Source organism: Ambystoma mexicanum, chromosome 7p, assembly GCF_040938575.1.
Source record: "Ambystoma mexicanum isolate Mex_15411 chromosome 7p, UKY_AmexF1_1, whole genome shotgun sequence".
NCBI lineage: Eukaryota > Metazoa > Chordata > Amphibia > Caudata > Ambystomatidae > Ambystoma > Ambystoma mexicanum.
The window spans coordinates 1,661,766-1,681,227 of NC_090939.1; the positions used below are offsets into that span (position 1 = coordinate 1,661,766).

A 19,462-nucleotide genomic window follows, 5' to 3' on the forward strand; every position below is an offset into this window, starting at 1 on the left:
AAACGGCAGCATGACCTGATGTACCTTCAGACCCTGCATCCTGCCCCTGGACGGTCTTGTCTTGTGCAGAATAGTGGAGTGAAGCACATGCCCCAACACCCTAATGCCATGAAGGGGCTATGGTCAGGTTGAAGACCATAGGGGGAGACACAATACAAGGTAAGCTGTTAAATATTTTCTGAATAAAGATCGGACAGTATAATATGCCATACTTGAAATATGAATATGCTGTTTTGCTGTAGTGCTTTATGCTGGCTTCCTACCGCTACATTAAGGGCTGCATGAATAAGTGTTATTTTTACCCAGTTTAACAGTAGTAGTCCATTTGTCGACCTTAAAAGGATTAAGGTCTAAGTTTTCTGATGCAGGATTCGAACTGCACTGAATAACTGAACATGTGAGCATGTGCAATGCACATGTTCTTGGAATGTTTTTGTGGTAGTCTTGTTTGTATAGAACATGCACAATTAGTTTTCCCCCGTAAATATATGGTAATCCGACTGCTGGTGCTTTATCTGCTGAAAACTGAAGCGAGGCCTGAACCCAGAGCTCACGTGCTGTCATAAATGGATCATTCTGACGTCAGAATCCAACTGTAATAAGGGAATGACTTTTCAAGTCTCCTGAAACAGAATAATTGAGCTCTTGACATCAGAATGCACTTGGGCCCCGGTGCTGTGCAGAGCGGGCACCCACCTTCTCTCAGACATTGGAAGGGGTGTTTAGGTTTGGTGCGCCCAAACTCTGTCTGCGGTGGGCATTCTGCTTCCGGTGCACACAGCCATCACTATCTTACGTCCCAGCACTTTATAAAAACGTGTGTGATTGTTCTGTATATATTTTTTGTTACTCTAAACCACCAAAACTGGGACATCGCCCCATTCTGCACTTGCTCTATTCTTCCTGCACGTCCCCCTGAACCAGCTCAGTTTGTATTTAGCAGAAGGAGACACTCTTGAGGTGGCAATTCACGCATAACAAGCGCTTGGCCCTGAAAAGCAGTGGTCGAAGGGGGCGGGAGCGGTTGGGAGCGGTGCTCCTCTACTTCTTTTAAATAGGCTTTACCGCTCCTATACTTTTATTTTAAAAAGAAACCATTCCGGAACGGTTTCGTTTTAAAATAAAGGCGTAGGAACACATTGAAACTTGCACTTTCAGTGCACTGCACTGGATGTTCCCTTAAACATCAGGCACGTGTGTTTGGGGGTTTGTATTGTGCATGGGAGGGGGTGCATCAATGGGGTTTGTGAGGAGTGGGTGCAGGCCAGTAGGGAACATAGTTCCACTACTTCTTTTCGTACACTTCGACCACTGCTGAAAAGCCATTCTTCATAAGGCATGTTCCCTTCGCCGTCCCATATGTTGTATGGTCCAGCCCACTATGTCGGTTCAAGCACCATGACAGCGAGGCTTGGCCCATACTGTGTATATGCTTTGCATTTTTCTTTTAATTGTGGGGGATCACTGGCAGCAGACCCACTTGCACGCGGTGCATGCTGTGACATTGTTCTACATCATTCTGACCCATATTCCGCCCCTGAATTGGGTGAGCAGCGACGCTCAGCCACGTGCACACTTGAGATGCGGTGCAGTACATCACGCTGTAGGTGCAAGGGATACCTAACGGCGACGAGGTAGGTGCATGTGGAGTTGCCAAGCATTAGTTGGCCAGGCTTAATCGGTTGCAGGCAGCTCTACAGATCAGCGGCAGACCGGACAAGATTTAATGTTAACATGCCACGTTCTCATCTTCTCTCAAATAACCGCAGCCTGAAGGAGGAGGAGGTCCGTTTGGGTGGTGGGTCATTCTTTTGTGACAAGGGCCAAGGCTAAATGGACAACAGAAAGAGAGAGGATGACTGCTGGCGAGTACCGGATCTGGTGGCACGGGGTGCCCGGGATGAGATGGGCACAGCTACATGGGCACGTGGATAAGTTATTGACTAGACATCACAGGCCTGATGTATTGATCATTCATCTGGGTGGAAATGACCTGACAAGCCTGGGCAGTGGGGTATTAATGAGGGAAATGATGAGCACACTACAGGAATTGGCCTCGTCGGTTGGGCAATACAGATATCATCTGGTCTGAGATTATACCAATGCAAGAATGGAGGGGAGCCGAAAGTCATTCGGTGGTGCAAAAATCGAGGAGAAAATTGAATGGCGCAATGGCCAAATTCTGCCGGGGCAGAGGTTTCACTCAGGTCCGGCATGGCTTGATCAGCCTGAAGTCACCCGAATAGTACGTGAGGGACGGAGTGCATTTGTCTCTGACAGGCATGGATCTGTTCTTCTGGAACTTGTGCACAAAGCTTCTGGAGTTATGAGCAAGGACGGGGGAGCCACAGAGGGCGTGGACTCTCCCGTGGGGTGGCAGTGTTTCGCGACCAGTTACACTGTAGAGACTACTAACAAGCTGCGGGAAAGCAGGAAGGGTTTTCGCTCTTCTTGCGATCAGCACTCCTTTGCGGTCTAGCGGCAAGGGCTCTGGAGGTATTGATGAGGGCACGGCTTCCCCTGGCACAGTGGCACTCCTCCAGCTCAGGATCACATGGCAAGGGTAGGTGGGGCTCAGACAAGAATGGTTGTTGGGGGAGCTGTGGCCTAGAGTGGATCTGCTTGGAAAAGGGGGAAGCAAGGTTTTGGACCCGAAGCAGTTGGCTGTCGCTGCACCTGGAGAACTATATCACAAAAGTTTGGTTTGCAGTGAGGAGTAGCATGTAGTGTTTACCAATGTTGTGAAAATAAATCTGCTGCCTTTTATGCCAACAAAAAGAAAAATGTCTTCTTCTGCACCTCTTTCCAAAAGCGGGTGTAAGGCTAGCGAATGGAATAAGCAGTAATGTTGGTATAATTATGGACAAATGCCCAGGATATAAAAAGGCTATTAAAAAGAATGATTTTGAAGAGCTCTGGGTGACTGTTGTTTTTTCCCCATGTTCCCACACTCCCTGAGCGCTTTGAAACACTTGCTTGTGTATAGGCGCTTTATAAATAACCAAAACCATACCATACCATTCATCGGTCTTAAAGTTTCTGTAATTTCTTACTGCAGCCTCCACACTCACATGTTCTTATCTGGGTTGCCCCAGGTCTTGTCTCCAGCCCAGTTCCTCATCACCGTCCCACTGCGGGGCCTGGCTGGATTCCGCCATCGCAAAGCCCGCCGCTGGCGCTACTACTCGCTGAGTGGTACCAAGCTCCTGTCCCCTGTGATGGAGCCAGAAAAACTGCACCAGTGGCTGGAGGCGGAGCAGTTCCCCAAGACGAGCCGACCATGGCACGAGAGCGATGTGAACGTGGAGGGAGACCTCATCCCTGCCAAGGTCATCAGGGTCTTCCGGGACCTCCTGGAGAGGTCCATCGCGTCCTGCAAACTCTCAGGTGAGCGAGTGACTGGCAAGCAGCCCACGGTGGGGACTCTTGCTAACGTGTGAGTGGGGAGGTACCCAAGTCAGCAGAGAAAAGAGCTTAGAGTGTTTGCAGAGGTGGCCCTCAGGGCACCCCTGGGAAGCAGGTGCAGGGAGGTTCCCACTGGCTGGGCTAGTAGGGAAATGGAGGCGTGTCCTATCTGTGAAGTTAAGATGGTGGGTTTGAAGAGCTCCCCTCCCTGACCCCCCAGGTAGGGTGTGGGTGTTGGGGTGGCCACAGGGCTTTGCAGCCATCACCCGCTTAATGCTGCTGGGCAGTGCAGGGAGGAACCCCTGACCTACTCCCTTCATCCCCCAGTCGGTTGGCAGGGGCACTTCACATTCACAGTGTGAGCCGCTGCAGTCCTGCATGCATTTCCATCCCCTTCACAGTGGGAGCCGCTGCATTCACTCATGCATTCCCATCCCCTTCATAGTGTGAGCCGCTGCAGTCCTGCATGCATTTCTATCCCCTTCACAGAGGTGAGCCGCTGCAGCCCTGCATGCATTTCCATCCCCTTCACAGTGTGAGCCGCTGCAGTCCTGCATGCATTTCCATACCATTCACAGAGTGAGCCGCTGCAGTCACTCATGCATCTCCATCCCCTTCACAGTGTGAGCCGCTGCAGTCACTCATGCATCTCCATCCCCTTCACAGTGTGAGCCGCTGCAGTCACTCATGCATTTCCATCCCTTTGCAGTGTGAGCCACTGCAGTCCGGCATGCATCTCCATCCCCTTCACAGTGTGAGCCGCTGCAGTCACTCATGCATCTCCATCCCCTTCACAGTGTGAGCCGCTGCAGTCCTGCATGCATTTCCATCCCTTTCGCAGTGTGAGCCGCTGCAGTCCTGCATGCATATCCATCCCATTCACAGTGTGAGCCGCTGCAGTCACTCATGCATTTCCACCCCCTTCACAGTGTGAGCCACTGCAGTCACTCATGCATATCCATCCCATTCACAGTGTGAGCCGCTGCAGTCACTCATGCATATCCATCCCATTCACAGTGTGAGCCGCTGCAGTCACTCATGCATATCCATCCCCTTCACAGTGTGAGCCGCTGCAGTCGCGCATGCATTTCCATCCCCTTCACAGTGTGAGCCGCTGCAGTCACTCATGCATATCCATCCCTTTCGCAGTGTGAGCCGCTGCAGTCACTCATGCATTTCCATCCCATTCACAGTGTGAGCCGCTGCAGTCACTCATGCATATCCATCCCCTTCACAGTGTGAGCCGCTGCAGTCCTGCATGCATTTCCATCCCCTTCACAGTGGGAGCCGCTGCATTCACTCATGCATTCCCATCCCCTTCATAGTGTGAGCCGCTGCAGTCCTGCATGCATTTCTATCCCCTTCACAGAGGTGAGCCGCTGCAGCCCTGCATGCATTTCCATACCCTTCACAGTGTGAGCCGCTGCAGTCCTGCATGCATTTCCATACCATTCACAGAGTGAGCCGCTGCAGTCACTCATGCATCTCCATCCCCTTCACAGTGTGAGCCGCTGCAGTCACTCATGCATCTCCATCCCCTTCACAGTGTGAGCCGCTGCAGTCACTCATGCATTTCCATCCCTTTGCAGTGTGAGCCACTGCAGTCCGGCATGCATCTCCATCCCCTTCACAGTGTGAGCCGCTGCAGTCACTCATGCATCTCCATCCCCTTCACAGTGTGAGCCGCTGCAGTCCTGCATGCATTTCCATCCCTTTCGCAGTGTGAGCCGCTGCAGTCCTGCATGCATATCCATCCCATTCACAGTGTGAGCCGCTGCAGTCACTCATGCATTTCCACCCCCTTCACAGTGTGAGCCACTGCAGTCACTCATGCATATCCATCCCATTCACAGTGTGAGCCGCTGCAGTCACTCATGCATATCCATCCCATTCACAGTGTGAGCCGCTGCAGTCACTCATGCATATCCATCCCCTTCACAGTGTGAGCCGCTGCAGTCGCGCATGCATTTCCATCCCCTTCACAGTGTGAGCCGCTGCAGTCACTCATGCATATCCATCCCTTTCGCAGTGTGAGCCGCTGCAGTCACTCATGCATTTCCATCCCATTCACAGTGTGAGCCACTGCAGTCACTCATGCATATCCATCCCCTTCACAGTGTGAGCCGCTGCAGTCACTCATGCATCTCCATCCCCTTCACAGTGTGAGCCGCTGCAGTCACTCATGCATCTCCATCCCCTTCACAGTGTGAGCCGCTGCAGTCGTGCATGCATTTCCATCCCCTTCACAGTGTGAGCCGCTGCAGTCACTCATGCATATCCATCCCCTTCACAGTGTGAGCCGCTGCAGTCACTCATGCATCTCCATCCCCTTCACAGTGTGAGCCGCTGCAGTCACTCATGCATCTCCATCCCCTTCATAGTGTGAGCCGCTGCAGTCGTGCATGCATTTCCATCTCCTTCACAGTGTGAGCCGCTGCAGTCACTCATGCATATCTATCCCTTTCGCAGTGTGAGCCGCTGCAGTCACTCATGCATTTCCATCCCATTCACAGTGTGAGCCGCTGCAGTCACTCATGCATCTCCATCCCCTTCACAGTGTGAGCCGCTGCATTCACTCATGCATCTCCTTCCCATTCACAGTGTGAGCCGCTGCATTCACTCATGCATATCCATCCCATTCACAGTGTGAGCCGCTGCAGTCCTGCATGCATTTCCATCCCTTTCGCAGTGTGAGCCACTGCAGTCCGGCATGCATTCCCATCCCCTTCACAGTGTGTGCCACTGCAGTCACTCATGCATTTCCACCCCCTTCACAGTGTGAGCCCCTGCAGTTATGCATGCATTTCCATACCATTCACAGAGCGAGCCGCTGCAGTCCTGAATGCATTGCCACCCCTTCACAGTGTGAGCTGCTGCAGAGCTGCATTTATTTCCATTCACTTCACAGTGTGATCTGCTGCGGTCCTGAATTTATTTCCATCTCCACAGTGTGAGCTGCTGCACTCCTGCATGCATTTCCATCCCCTTCACAGTGTGAGCTTCTTCAGTCCTGCATGCATTTCCATCCCCTTCACAGTGTGAGCTTCTTCAGTCCTGGAAGCATTTCCATCTTCACAGTGTGATCCTTTGCGGTCCTGAATTTATTTCCATCCCCTTCACAGTGTGAGCCGCTGCAGTCCTGCATGCATTTCCATACCCTTCACAGTGTGAGCCCCTGCAGTCCTGAATGCATTTCATCCCCTTCACAGTGTGAGCCGCTGCAGTCCTGAATGCATTTCCATCCCCTTCGCAGTGTGAGCCGCTGCAGTCCTGAATGCATTTCATCCCCTTCACAGTGTGATCCTTTGCGGTCCTGAATGCATTCCCATCCCCTTCACAGTGTGAGCCGCTGCAGTCACTCATGCATTCCCATCCCCTTCACAGTGTGAGCCGCTACAGTCACTCATGCATATCCATCCCATTCACAGTGTGAGCCACTGCAGTCATGCATGCATTTCCATCCCCTTCACAGTGTGAGCTGCTGCAGTCACTCATGCATCTCCATCCCCTTCCCAGTGTGAGCCGCTGCAGTCACTCATGCATTTCCATCCCCTTCACAGAGTGAACTGCTGCAGACGTGGATGCATTTCCACCCGTTCACTGTGTGAGTTGTTGCAGTCCTTTATGCATTTCTATCTCTTCTCTGTGGAATCTGCTTCAGTCCTGCATGCATTTCCTTCACAGTGTGAGCTGCTGCAGTCATGCATACATTTCCATCCCCTTTGCAGTGTGAGCTGCTGCAGTTCTGCATGCATTTCCATCCTCTTCAGTGTGAGCTGCTGCAGTCCCGCATGCATTCCCATCCCATCACAGTGTGAGGTGCTGCAGTCCCGCATGCATTTCCATCCTCTTCACAGGAGTGGGAAGGTATTATTTATTTTAAACCTCAGACATGAAGTAAACTAAGACACTGCTTGAGGCAATTTTTTTCCCAGCATTCAGGATTGCAATTGGGGCTCGTGTCCGGACTTGACATGCTTCCCCAGCAGCAGCAGCAGCGCGTCGCCCCTAGAATCTTTCATCGGATGATGCTGTCACCTTAGTGGGACAAGTCTCACCTCTCCCCCTCTTCTCTTTAACACTTTCAGATAAAGTTGCCATGCTTGAGACCTTAGGGCCGGTGGTCAGGGTTGCCGTGGAAACATCAGAGCATCAGGTGGAGGTGGAGCTTGTGCCAACCGTGGAGATCCCCACCTGCTGGTCCAAGAAGTCCCGCTGGCCACGCTTCCTGAAACGGTGGCCATCCAAAGAGAAAGTGCGCTGTGTCAAGGTATGAGGGTGTGGGTGGAGTATGGCAAGGGTTGGAGGGGGTGGAAATGCTTTCTGTGTGATCCTGGACACTTCAATACATCCTTATGCCCCAGGCATGTCTCAGCGATGCTACATACTATATCTGCCTGCCTCTCCTCTCCACCCTCTGCAACTCATCCAGAACAGGACTGCAAGACTTGTCCTTGGCCTCAAGCCCAGGGATTGCATCTCTCCAGGACTGAAATCTCTGCACTGGCTCCCGGTGGCTGCAAGGATAAAGCTCAAAACCCTCTGCATTGTCCACAAGGTCTTCTGGGGGCTGGGGCCTCAATACCTTCAACTCTCTCTTCCTAAATATCTTCCTTGTCGAGCTCCTTGCTCATTCGCCTCCAACTCCCTCAGGGTCAGTCGCTTCTCTACGCAACGAGTTGGTGGTCGATCTCTTTCTGCGGCTGGGGCCTCCCTCTGGAACAGCTTCCCTGCTCCCTGAAACGTGAGGAGATCCATCTCCGGTTCGGGAAGCATCTCAAAACCTTCCTTTTTGCGTCTCCTTTCTCTCTTTATCTCTCCTGCTGAACTCCTGACCGAAACTGCACTGGTCACCTGGATACCCTCTGGTCCCCTTCCTGCCAGTTGCTCCCCTGCACTGCCTCCCTGGCATCCCCTGCACTTTGGGACTGTTCTCTGTATCCCTACAGCCCCTTACCAGCACTTGACTGCTGATGTCTGCACTTACCCTTGCACTTGCCACCAGCTGGCCGCACTTTCACGTATTGCTTTATTTATTCTATTTATTTTAGTCGTTCCCATGTACTGCACTGCTCCCTCCCTGTTCTCCCCTGCACTTTTTCCCTTCCCCCTCTGCTGCACTTGCACAATCTCAATGTCACCTGGCCTAGTAGGATTGCTGTCTCTGTCTTCCCTCTGATCCCCCTCCCTTGCCTCATCGCGCCTTGAAACACTTGTGTATAGGCGCGTTATAAATGACATATCATATCATCATATCATATCATACTCTACACATAGTTTAGTTTAATATTTGCAGTGCGCACCGGACCCGGGGGTATCAGGGCGCAAAAAGCAGAAAGAATATTCTCAGCTTGGTTACATTGCTGTACGTTCATATACAATGAAGATAATACAGTAAATACAATAGGCGAGCTTGATATACAGTAAGAATTATACATAAAAGTGAGGTGGGAGATATGAAGAGTAAATAGAAATATGTAAAATATGTGACACATGTACAGTGGTACCGGTCATATGTACAGGAAGTGTACTGGCCGAGGTAGGGAGGTTAGGGGAGTTAGATGTCATTTTCCTTGATCCATTGGATGTATTTACACCTGAAGAGTGGGTAGGGTTGGGGAGCTCTTACAGAGGAGGGGAGTGAGTTCCAATGTTGTGCGGCTTGTACTTGGAAACTGGTGCCTCTGGTTTTAGAGCGTTTGTATTTAGGCACTGTGAGGGTATTGGAATTGGATGATCTAGTGTGTCGATTAGGGGCGTGTCTGGTAAATCTATGAGACAACGCGGCGCAGCGTTATTAAGGCATTTGTGGGTGAGAGATGGAACTTTTAAAGCAATTTTGGGCCTCATTACACGATAGGCAGTAAGGGTTTACCGGTACCGGTATTTCACCGGTACCGGTAAATCCTTGCCGCCTTACTACGAGGTCCCTTTGCGGGTTGGGGAATTTAACGCCTGCTTTTTGCAGGCGTTAAAAACCAACCCGCAAAGGGACCAGTGGAGCTAATTACGGTACTGCAATTTGCGGTACCATAATTAGCGCCTTCCCCATTCCCATAGAGCCCTATGGTGCAAAAATGGGAATGGGGAAGGGCAATGGTGGAAGGGGGAATTACCGCCCCGCCAACCTTGGAATGGGGCGGTAATTCCCCTTTCCACCAAGGCGGTGCCGGTATTTTACCGGCATGAACCATGGCGCTAATAGCGCCATGGTTCTCCGCCTACCGTGTAATGAGGCCCTTTGTCTTTGGTTGAGAGCCAGTTGTGAGCTTTTCTTAGAATGGATAGGTTCTCTTTTTTAGGGAAGCTCAGTGCTGCTCTGAGCGCGTTATTTTGTAAGATCTGGATTTTGTCTATGATATATTTGTTGGCTCCTAGGTAGAAGGCACCCAGGTACTCCTGGGTAGCACCCATTAGGCCTCAATCTGACTTCACAATGGCCATTGCTGCTTATGCCCGCTCTGCCAGTGTCACCCAATATCTGCCCACTCCCTGAGACCCTCCTTTAATTGTACCCCATGTAAAATGAGGGGAGAAGAGAGGTGGACAAGCAAGGTGCGCGGCGTCCCGAAATAGGGGCCTTAGGAGGCACTTTGATATTTAATTCAATTGCTTATTCAAGAAGATATCAATAACATACAATTTCACAAGTATGGTCAAAGTGCTTGCATTGTTCTAAGAAAGGCGTATGTCAAGGCATGGAATATAACATGATCAGTGTCCACGCCAAGTGGGTTATTACTGTGTATAATACAGGTGGGTACAGCCTGATTTGTTCGGAACCAGTGTCTACAGAAAGGGGTAATCTACACCATTGACCATATCAACATGTTTCGACATGAATGTATGCATGCAAGCCTTCATCAGGAAAAGTCTATGTGTAATACAAGGATCATATGGGGCAGGAAATAACACCTATTCCTCATGCAAGTACATAGTGATTTTTCTTGTGCCAGTTAGGGTAAGAGTTGGGCCATATGACTAGTGCAGAAGGCCAACATCAGAAGTCCTGGCAACAGAAGTCCTGGCATGAAAGAAAAGAAGGCTTTCCGATGGGAGCATGGGAGCGGCACACATCCTCAGCACCCTTCTGCCCTCACTCTGATTATTGGGAAAATAACCAGATAGAGGAGCCAATGCGTTCCAAAGCAGCCATTTCACATGTCAGCCATTTTCACTCCGGAACTCCATTTACTGAAATGGAAGAAGGACGAGGAGCCATATTATTGGCCAAACAATGAAGGCACTGCTACTTAACATTCAAATGCTAGTTGAATCTTTCAAAAACCTGGCAAACAGGGGAACTCTGGGTGGAAGTCCAGGACTTGAATGACTAGAAATAGCTAAGGCACATTTTAAAGTTTCAAGCTGTGATAATGAAATGGAACACGTGTGATCTGCAGAATGCCCCGTGTGATGCTCTGGGCCCATTAATGGAGATAGTTCATATAATTCCCATTGTCTCTGGAGGATAGCTCAGGGGCAACGTGCAAGGCGGCAGAAGCAACACAGGTTCGATCACTGTGTGCGTGCTTAGAAGCCTCTGGGTATTAAGCACGTTATAAATAACCCATCATATCATATCACTCAACTTCTAAAATGTGCTAAATTAAGCATTGGATCAATGTAATCCTTCAGAAATCAGTCCCTAAGGATGACACTTCAGCGGGTGTGCCTTCTCCACTGGTAGAAAGGGCCAGCAGTGCCAGAAGATGTACTCACAGCTGCTGTGAGGTGCACTTACCACAACTGAATAGTCTGAAGGTGACGAGGGGAGAGCACGGCGAGTGGAGGAGGCACCCCGATAACCGGGGCAGGGGCCTTCCTCCTTTACGCTCTCTTCCCCCTCCCCCACAGGGGCAGGGGAGAGGGCGGAAAAGGAGCCAGAGAAAAGGGCGTCAAGAGCCCAGGAAAGCCCGCGAAGGGCAACAAAGGAAGGGGGCGGGGCTTGGGGCATAAAGACCGCGGGCGCCCGGCACAGGAGCACTTGCAGCTCTTCCAGCAGCCGGGCGCCCGCCAAGAGTGGAGGACTTCTTTTGTGTGGCAGCGGTTTCACTTTCGACTTCGAGTGGCAGCGGTTTTCTCGGCGGCGGAACGGTTGCTGGAGTTCGTGTCGGCCCGCCCGGGACTTCGTTGCATCGCGCGGAAGCGGCGGCTCTTGCAGCGTGGGGAGGAGCAGTCGCCGAAGGTACCGAAGCAGGCGAGGCCAGCTAACAGAGCGTCGAGGCAGCAGGGAGCTGCACGCTCGCGGACAGCAAAGGCAGATTTTTCCCGCAAAGGAGGCGCCAGGCAGCTGGTCAACGAGGCGACGGGGTCCTGCAGGCTCATGGCGGTGCGTAGCAACCTGGGAAGCGGAGGTGAGAAGCGGCCACTACCCTAGGTTGGGAGCAGCACGAAATAGTGCAGTGGGGAGAGCCGGAGCCCACAGTGCTAAAGGACCACGGTTCGATCCCTGTTTACGGCGGGGGATAATTTTCAAAAAAAAAAAAGAAGCACGGCGCGGGGAACGGCTGCGGGCACAAAGGCTGGGAAGGGGCTGCCCTAAGGCGGAAGCGGCTCAATCCGAAGGTGGACGATAAAGTGCCGGTGTGTTTTTAAACCCGGGCAGCATTTTAAAGAATTTCGTTGGACGAGGTGTCCTCTACATGAAAGGAAGAAGCACATAGGAAATTGATTTGGGAGGACATTACCTAAAGAAATCATGCAGAGGCAGGAAAAAAACCAGGAGGATCAGCAGAAGGATGACCTGGAGGCATTTTTGATGATGGCAAGAAGGGCTGGGGACAAATACGGCACCAGCTGGATGCAGTTGATGGCAGCACAGGTGGGAGCCGAGGTTGCGGGGCGCAACCAGAGGTCCAAGTCACCGCTCTTGTTTCCACCTACACCCATTGAGGAGGCATGGGTGGAAGTGCACTCGCAGGAAGGGAATGAGCTGGACATCGAGGTGCTCGAGGAAGAGGAAGTGCCAGTCGCCAAAAGAAAAAGAGTGATGACCAAGAAAGCGAGGGACAGCCAGCAGCAAGCGGCGGCAGCACAAAGGCGGAAAGCCAACCCCAAGGGAAAGGGGAGGGCGCAGGAGGTTGAGGCCACTCCGGCACCTGTCCCTGCTGAGGCTCCAAGACCAGTGGGAGGTCCTCGCAGCACACCTGTAGCCACACCGGCGGTAGCAGCTGAGGTGCCAACCACCTTGGAGATGGTGAAAGGTATGTTCAGGGAATGTATGGAAGCTTGGGCGAAGGGTGCAAATTGTCAGTTGCCTGTTAATAATAATGCTTTGAACATGGTGGGTAAGGGAACGCAAGGGGGTAGTGGGGCCACGGGGCAGCTTGACTCGGGGGCGAGTCAGCCCGTGGTAGGCGTAGGTCAGCCAGTAACGGAAGTGAACCCGGGGCAGATGGCGACGCAAGGGGCAAATGCCACCTACACGCCACAAATTGGGGGGACGCCTTGGTGGGGAGCACAGGCTCCTGCACAGGTGCACGGGCAGGAGCTGGCCGGCAATAACACAATATACGGGAGGCCAATGCCGGGGTTTGCACCGGCCAGAGTGGCGATTAATGCATTGGCATGGCACATCCCTCTGGCTTACAAAGAACGGGTATGGAGGAAGGAGTTCATGGCTATTATGGAGTTGTTGTGGATGGTCCCCTCGGGGCAAGGCTTCAGCGAGCCCACTGAGAGGGAAAGGGAGAAGAAGGGGAGGGAGAGGCCAAAAATAGAGCTCAATATACATACCTGGTTAAGGGCGTTCAGGGTTTATGCCACTATTATGTTAGAAAAATTCCCACAAGATGGCGTGGCATTGATGGCGTATGAGCAGTATATTCACGAGCAATACCTGAAGCATGGGGGGGATACATGGAGCAACTACGATAAAGGTTTTAGACTCAAAATGCAGGTATGGCCAGCAATGACCTGGGATGAAGTGGATGTGGGGGGGCGCATAGACACGAAAACGGTCCCAGACAGGCCGGTAGATGAGAGCGTGGCAAGTGAAAGACCAGCCCAGGGCAGGGGCAGGGGGTCCTACTCAAAGGGGAGGGGGTCCTTTCGTGGGAACTCCTCTTGGAACAGCCGGCCCAACTACCAAGGGGAGTTGCCAGAATGTTGGTTGTTCGCAGAAGGGAGGTGCTCATATGGTAATGCGTGCAGGTTCAAACACTCAAAGGCTGCAAGCACACAGAGGCACAGCCCCTCCAGCCGAGAGGGTAAGGCAAGGGGCAACGCAAAGGGCAAGGAGAAAAGCAAGCATGATTGAAACACAGCTGCCAACACCAATACGTTTACAGGCCATGATGCCTTTCCTGAATGCATACAGTGACAAGGGTGATGCAAAATTGTTATGGGAGGGTTTCAGATGGGGTTTTAAGATTCCTTTCCAGGGACAGATAGGACTTAAGGAGGCATGTAATTTGAAATCTGCGCTAGCAATGCCTGAAGTCTTGACACAGAAAGTGGGGAAAGAGGTACAGTTGGGGAGGGTGGCTGGCCCCTTTCGCACACCTCCGCTGGAAAACCTGGTAGTGTCCCCGTTGGGCTTGGTACCTAAAAAGGAGAAAGGGCAGTACAGACTTATACAGCACTTGTCCTTCCCCGAAGGGGAGTCAGTGAACGATGGCATCTCGGGGGAGGAATGCAGGGTTCACTATGCAGCATTTGAAGATGCAGTGGATTTGGTGAAGGCGGCGGGGGTGGGGGCCCTCATGGGGAAGGCGGACATTGAGTCAGCCTTTCGGTTGCTACCAATTCACAAGGACAGCCACCATTTACTGGGTTTCAAGGTGTTACAGGATTACTTCTACGACAAATGTTTGCCGATGGGGTGTGCAATTTCATGTGCGTATTTCGAGAGGTTTAGCAGATTCCTCGAGTTTGCAGTAAGGCAAAGAAGCAAGGTCGGGGGGATGGTGCATTACCTCGATGATTTCATGTTTATTGGGAGCAAAGGGACACATGACTGCAAGAACCTTATGACGGTATTTCATGAGTTGATGGAAGAGTTTGGGGTACCTCTGGCTAAAGAAAAAACTATGGGACCGGTCACGTCACTGGTGTTTTTGGGGATTGAAATTGACTCTGTGGCAGGGGTGTGCAGGCTTCCGGGAGACAAAGTGCTAAGGTTGAAGGAGGTAATCGCAGGATTATTAGGCAAAGAGAAAGCCACTTTGAGAGAACTGCAGTCCCTAGCGGGCAGCCTGAATTTTGCAGGCAAAGTGATCCCTTCAGGTAAAGCATTTGCTAGAAGCATAGAGTTGAAAATGGCGGGCTTGGGGCACGCGGGTCAGCACGTGCGCCTAGGTAAGGAGGTTAAGAAGGACCTGGAAATGTGGAATACCTTTTTAGATCATTTTAACGGGGTATTGGTGTGGAAGGAACCTCTGGGGAAGGGAGATGGACCCAAGCTGGTTACCGACTCGTCAGGGGCCCGAGGTTTTGGGGCTATCCTGGGCAAGAGGTGGTGCGGGCAGGCCTGGCCGGCGGAATGGCAGTCCAAGGGTATCTCCAGGGACATTACAGTGCTGGAGTTGTTCCCGATAGTGGTGGCATTCAAGCTCTGGCCGGAACAGATGCAGGACAAAAAAGTGCTAGTTTGGTCGGACAACCTAGCGGTGGTGCAGATTATCAATCAAGGAACTAGCAAGAATGGTAGGGCATTGGGGCTGCTCAGGGAACTGACAAAGTGCTTGCTGCAACTAAATGCAGAGGTTAGGGTACGTCATATACCTGGGGTTAAGAATGTGGCCGCTGATTCTCTTTCTCGTTTGCAGTGGGGAAGGTTCCGGGAAAATCACCCAGAGGCGAGCGCAAGGATGACACCCTTCCAGACACAGTGGTGGGGACTGGTTGGGGAGATCTGAGTGCATTGATCGACACGGCCCTCGCACCAGGCACTATGCGAAGATACAAGGCGTGCTGGGAACGGTTCGTCGCCTTCCAAAACAATATCCTGCCCGAGAGCGAAAAGGGCAGGCCAGTGCGTGCCTTTGTGGGATGGTCTTGGAGCCAAGGAAGGTCCAGGGCCTGGGTGGCTTATCATCTGGCGGCGATTGCCCAATTCTACAAATTAAGGGGCATGCCTGATCCCACCAGGGAGCATTATATTGTCATGGCCATGAGGGGTTGGGCCAAGCAGGTGACGGCGAAACCTGACGAGAGACGGCCCATAGATGTGGGGAAGTTGCACAAATTGATCAGGAGCTTGGGGGTGGTGTGCAGGGACGAGTATGAAAAAAGATTGTTCGCAGCAGCATTTTCTCTGGCGTTTTTTGGAGCTTTAAGGGTAAGCGAGCTGGTGCCAGCCAACAAGAAGGGTAAAGGTTTGAGTTTCCTGAGGAGCTGTGACATAAGGGTACAAGGGGAACGGTTATGCATATTTCTGAGGAGGTCTAAGACCGATCAGACGGGGAAAGGCAGAATGATCACGTTAGGGAGTATTCAGGACAGTCCGGTCTGTCCAGTAGGATGCGTGAGCAGGTATGTGAGTCATAGGTGCCACACAGGAGACGAGGCCCCGTTTCTGGTGCACAACGACGGGTCAGCATTAAGCCTGTTTCAGTTTAAAAAGGTTCTAGACAGGACACTGGGGGAGGCGGGGTTCTCAACAGGGGTTTTTGGGACACATTCCTTCAGGATAGGGGCCGCCACAACTGCGGCTGGGATGGGCCTGGGAGCAGAGACAATCAAACATATTGGGGGCTGGAGGTCCAGTTGTTTTAAGTGGTATGTCAGGCCTGAGAAAATGTAAGACTAACAATTCCTTCCTCCTGTTTCCTCGCAGTAGCACCAAGGCGGGGAAGGCGGCGGTCTGCATGGGTGGTGGGCCATTCGTTTGTGTCGAGGGCCAAGGGAAGCTGGTCGGCCGAGCAGGAGGTGCTGACCGCCGGGGAATATCGGGTGCAGTGGCACGGAGTGCCGGGCATGAAATGGGCACAGTTACAAGGGCACATACGCAGTCTCCTGAGGAGCCACCGGAGGCCTGATGTATTGGTGGTTCATCTCGGCGGCAATGATTTGGCCGAGTTGGGGAGGGGGATCTTATTCAGGGAAATGATGTCTTCATTGCAGGAGCTAGCGGCCGAATTGGGGGACACGGAAATCGTGTGGTCTGAAATCATCTCGAGGTGCGAATGGAGGGGCGCCGAGAGTCAGGCAGCCGTAGAAAACTCAAGGAGGAAGTTGAACTGGGCCATGGCTAAGTTTTGTAAAGGGAGAGGCTTTCAGCATATCAGACATGGTTTGATCAATCAGAAAAACAAGGAGTATTACTTGAAGGATGGGGTGCATTTGTCGGAGCAGGGAATGGATCTGTTTTTCTGGAACATCTGCACAAAACTACTGGAGTTATAAGCGGGAAAGGGGGGAGCCACGGTGGGCGGTAACCCACCTTTGGCGTGGCGGGTTGTGGCAACCTAATATAAGACAAAGACTCCGAATGAGCCATTGCTAAACCGGAAGGGGCTTCGCCCATTCTAGACAGCGCCTCCTGGGAGCCTAAACGGCGGGGGTGTCTGGCGGTAGCAATTGGGGCTCAACTTCCCCCCAACAAACGGCGCTCCCCCAGTCCGCAAAGACCTGCATGGGCAGGCGGTTTCTCAGACTCGAGGGCCTCGGGGGAGTTGTGCCTGCAATCAATATGGAGGAAAAAGGGGGAAGCAGGACGAGGAGCAGTCGCCACACCTGTTGGAACTCAAAATTTTACCTGTTTGCAGTGGTCATGTATGTGTAAAAATAAATCTGCGGCCTTGTTATGCCAAACCAAAGGAAATGTCTCATGCAGCACCTTACTGGAGGGGAAACGAAGGGGCTGACAGAATGTGTGAGGTTGGATACAAACGGCATAGCTATAGGACAAATGCCCAGGTTATCACAGTGAGACACAAGATTTGCAATAGTGTGGCAAGCGGTTTCTTGACCCGGGTCTGCTCTTAGGAGCAGAGACCTGCGGAACTGTGTTGCCTTCCTGGCAGGCAGGTGTGTGTGTTCTCTTTAATTGTTTATTTTTTTTATAACGCGCTTCGTGCCTCTAAGCGCTAGACCTGTCTGCTCGGAACTGTCTTGTTTCCAAGACCAGCGCATTGCCCCTGAGCTGCCCTTTGCCCCTTGTTAGTGATTTCCTTCTTGGGTTGGACCATTTAAACAGAGATTCCTCCGCGCCCCCCCCCCACCCGCCCCCATAATGCTAGAGTGTTGGTCCAATGAAGGAACAGGACGGAAGCTCTTTGCAATCGCTATAGACTCGCGTGGGACGTGGCAAAGTCCTTGAGGGTCCACAGAAGCCTTCCGTGCCTCGTGCCGTGCGTCACCCGCGAGGCTGCTGACTGGGCATGTACATGGGCATTGCCAGAGGAGAGGCTGATGTATGCTGGGCTGCTTGGCCTCTAGGACATGCTATCATATGTGGACTGTGTGTAAGGGGTGGCAGAGGGCCACGCTGCCACTTCACGCAGCCATGAGTTCAGATGCCACCCTATTCCAGGCGCCTCGTTCCCCACTCATCTACACTGGGCATGTGACTGAGTGAGGAACAGCTCCCAGGGGCCACTAAGGGGCAATGGGGCCCGCAGGCAGGCGGCCTAGCGGGGGAATCGCAGCGCACACTGCATACGCTCAGCATCACACGCTGGCCCCCCGCACCCCCCCCCTGCTGCAGGAAGCCATGGGGCGGGGGCCACCTCCGAGGCGTTCGCGAGCCGGCACCGTAACCCCAGGAAGCAGAACATGGGGTGATGAGGGCATGTAATGGGCACTAGTCATTATCGCTTTTTAATGGCCGATTCCGCCGCCTCCGCAAAGCATCGCAAGGGTACTTTGGGCTACACGTGTCCCTGAGACACGCTGGACACGGCTTCCCCAGGCGTGGGTCATCATGTCACGAGTCGGTGGCACCTTGCCATGCATGTCACCGGCCCCTCATGTGCTAGCCTTGCCCCAAACATACCGAGTGGTGTAGGCAGTCCTTTCAAGCACACGCGTGTTCAGGTGCCAAGCAGTCTCTGCAACAGTACTGTTACCCTTCATAGATTGGCAACCAGGCTTGGAAGCAGGGTTTGCACCAGGGTTCCGCCAGGCGAACGCCTTATCAGGCCACTGACTGCTAAGTCCACTGGGTCACACCTTTCGAACTGCTCCAATGCCGCTCTTCGGAATTATTCATTCATGATTGTGAATTATCTCTAAGTTCTATTGGATTTCTTTATATGCAGTACTTTTTTTGTGGGTGTGGGAAACCTGTAAATGCATTCAGTATTTTGTTGTGGGTGTGGGAAACCTGTAAATGCATTTAGTATTTTGTTGTGGATGTGGGAAACCTGTAAATGCGATCAGTATTTTGTTGTGGGTGTGGGGAACCTGTAAATGCATTCAGTATGTGTGTGTGTGTGTGTGGGAAACCTGTAAAGGCATTCAGTATTTTGTTGTGGGTGTGGGGAACCTGTAAATGCATTCAGTTTGTGTGTGTGTGTGTGTGTGAAACCTGTAAAGGCATTCAGTATGTGTGTGTATGTGTGTGTGTGGGAAACCTGTAAAGGCATTCAGTATTTGTGTGTGTGTGTGGGAAACATGTAAATGCATTCAGTATTTTGTTGTGGGTGGGGGAACCTGTAAAGGCATTCAGTAATTTCTTGTGGGTGTGGGAACCTGTAAATGCATTCAGTATTTTGTTGTGGGTGTGGGGAACCTGTAAATGCATTCAGTATGTGTGTGTATGTGTGTGTGTGGGAAACCTGTAAAGGCATTCAGTATTTGTGTGTGTGTGTGGGAAACATGTAAATGCATTCAGTATTTTGTTGTGGGTGGGGGAACCTGTAAAGGCATTCAGTAATTTCTTGTGGGTGTGGGAACCTGTAAAGGAATTCAGTATTTTGTTGTGGGTGTGGGAAACCTGTAAAGGCATTCAGTATTTGTGTGTGTGTGTGGGAAACCTGTAATGCATTCAGTATTTTGTTGTGGGTGTGGGAAACCTGTAAAGGCATTCAGTATTTTGTTGTGGGTGTTGGAAACCTGTAAATGCATTTAGTATTTTGTTGTGGATGTGGGAAACCTGTAAATGCTTCAG

General features: G+C 51.9%; 1 protein-coding gene across 4 annotated transcripts in view; it reads left to right on the top strand.

The window, feature by feature from the left end:
* The window catches only part of MAB21L3 (mab-21 like 3), a 330,989-nt gene that overhangs the window by 265,870 nt on the left and 45,657 nt on the right, over positions 1 to 19,462 (top strand). For all 4 annotated transcript variants that reach the window (XM_069635643.1, XM_069635642.1, XM_069635640.1 and 1 more), the window contains 2 exons: positions 3,096 to 3,387; positions 7,494 to 7,675. In XM_069635643.1, the coding sequence (XP_069491744.1) occupies positions 3,096 to 3,387; positions 7,494 to 7,675 (474 nt within the window). The remainder of the gene's footprint in view (positions 1 to 3,095; positions 3,388 to 7,493; positions 7,676 to 19,462) is intronic.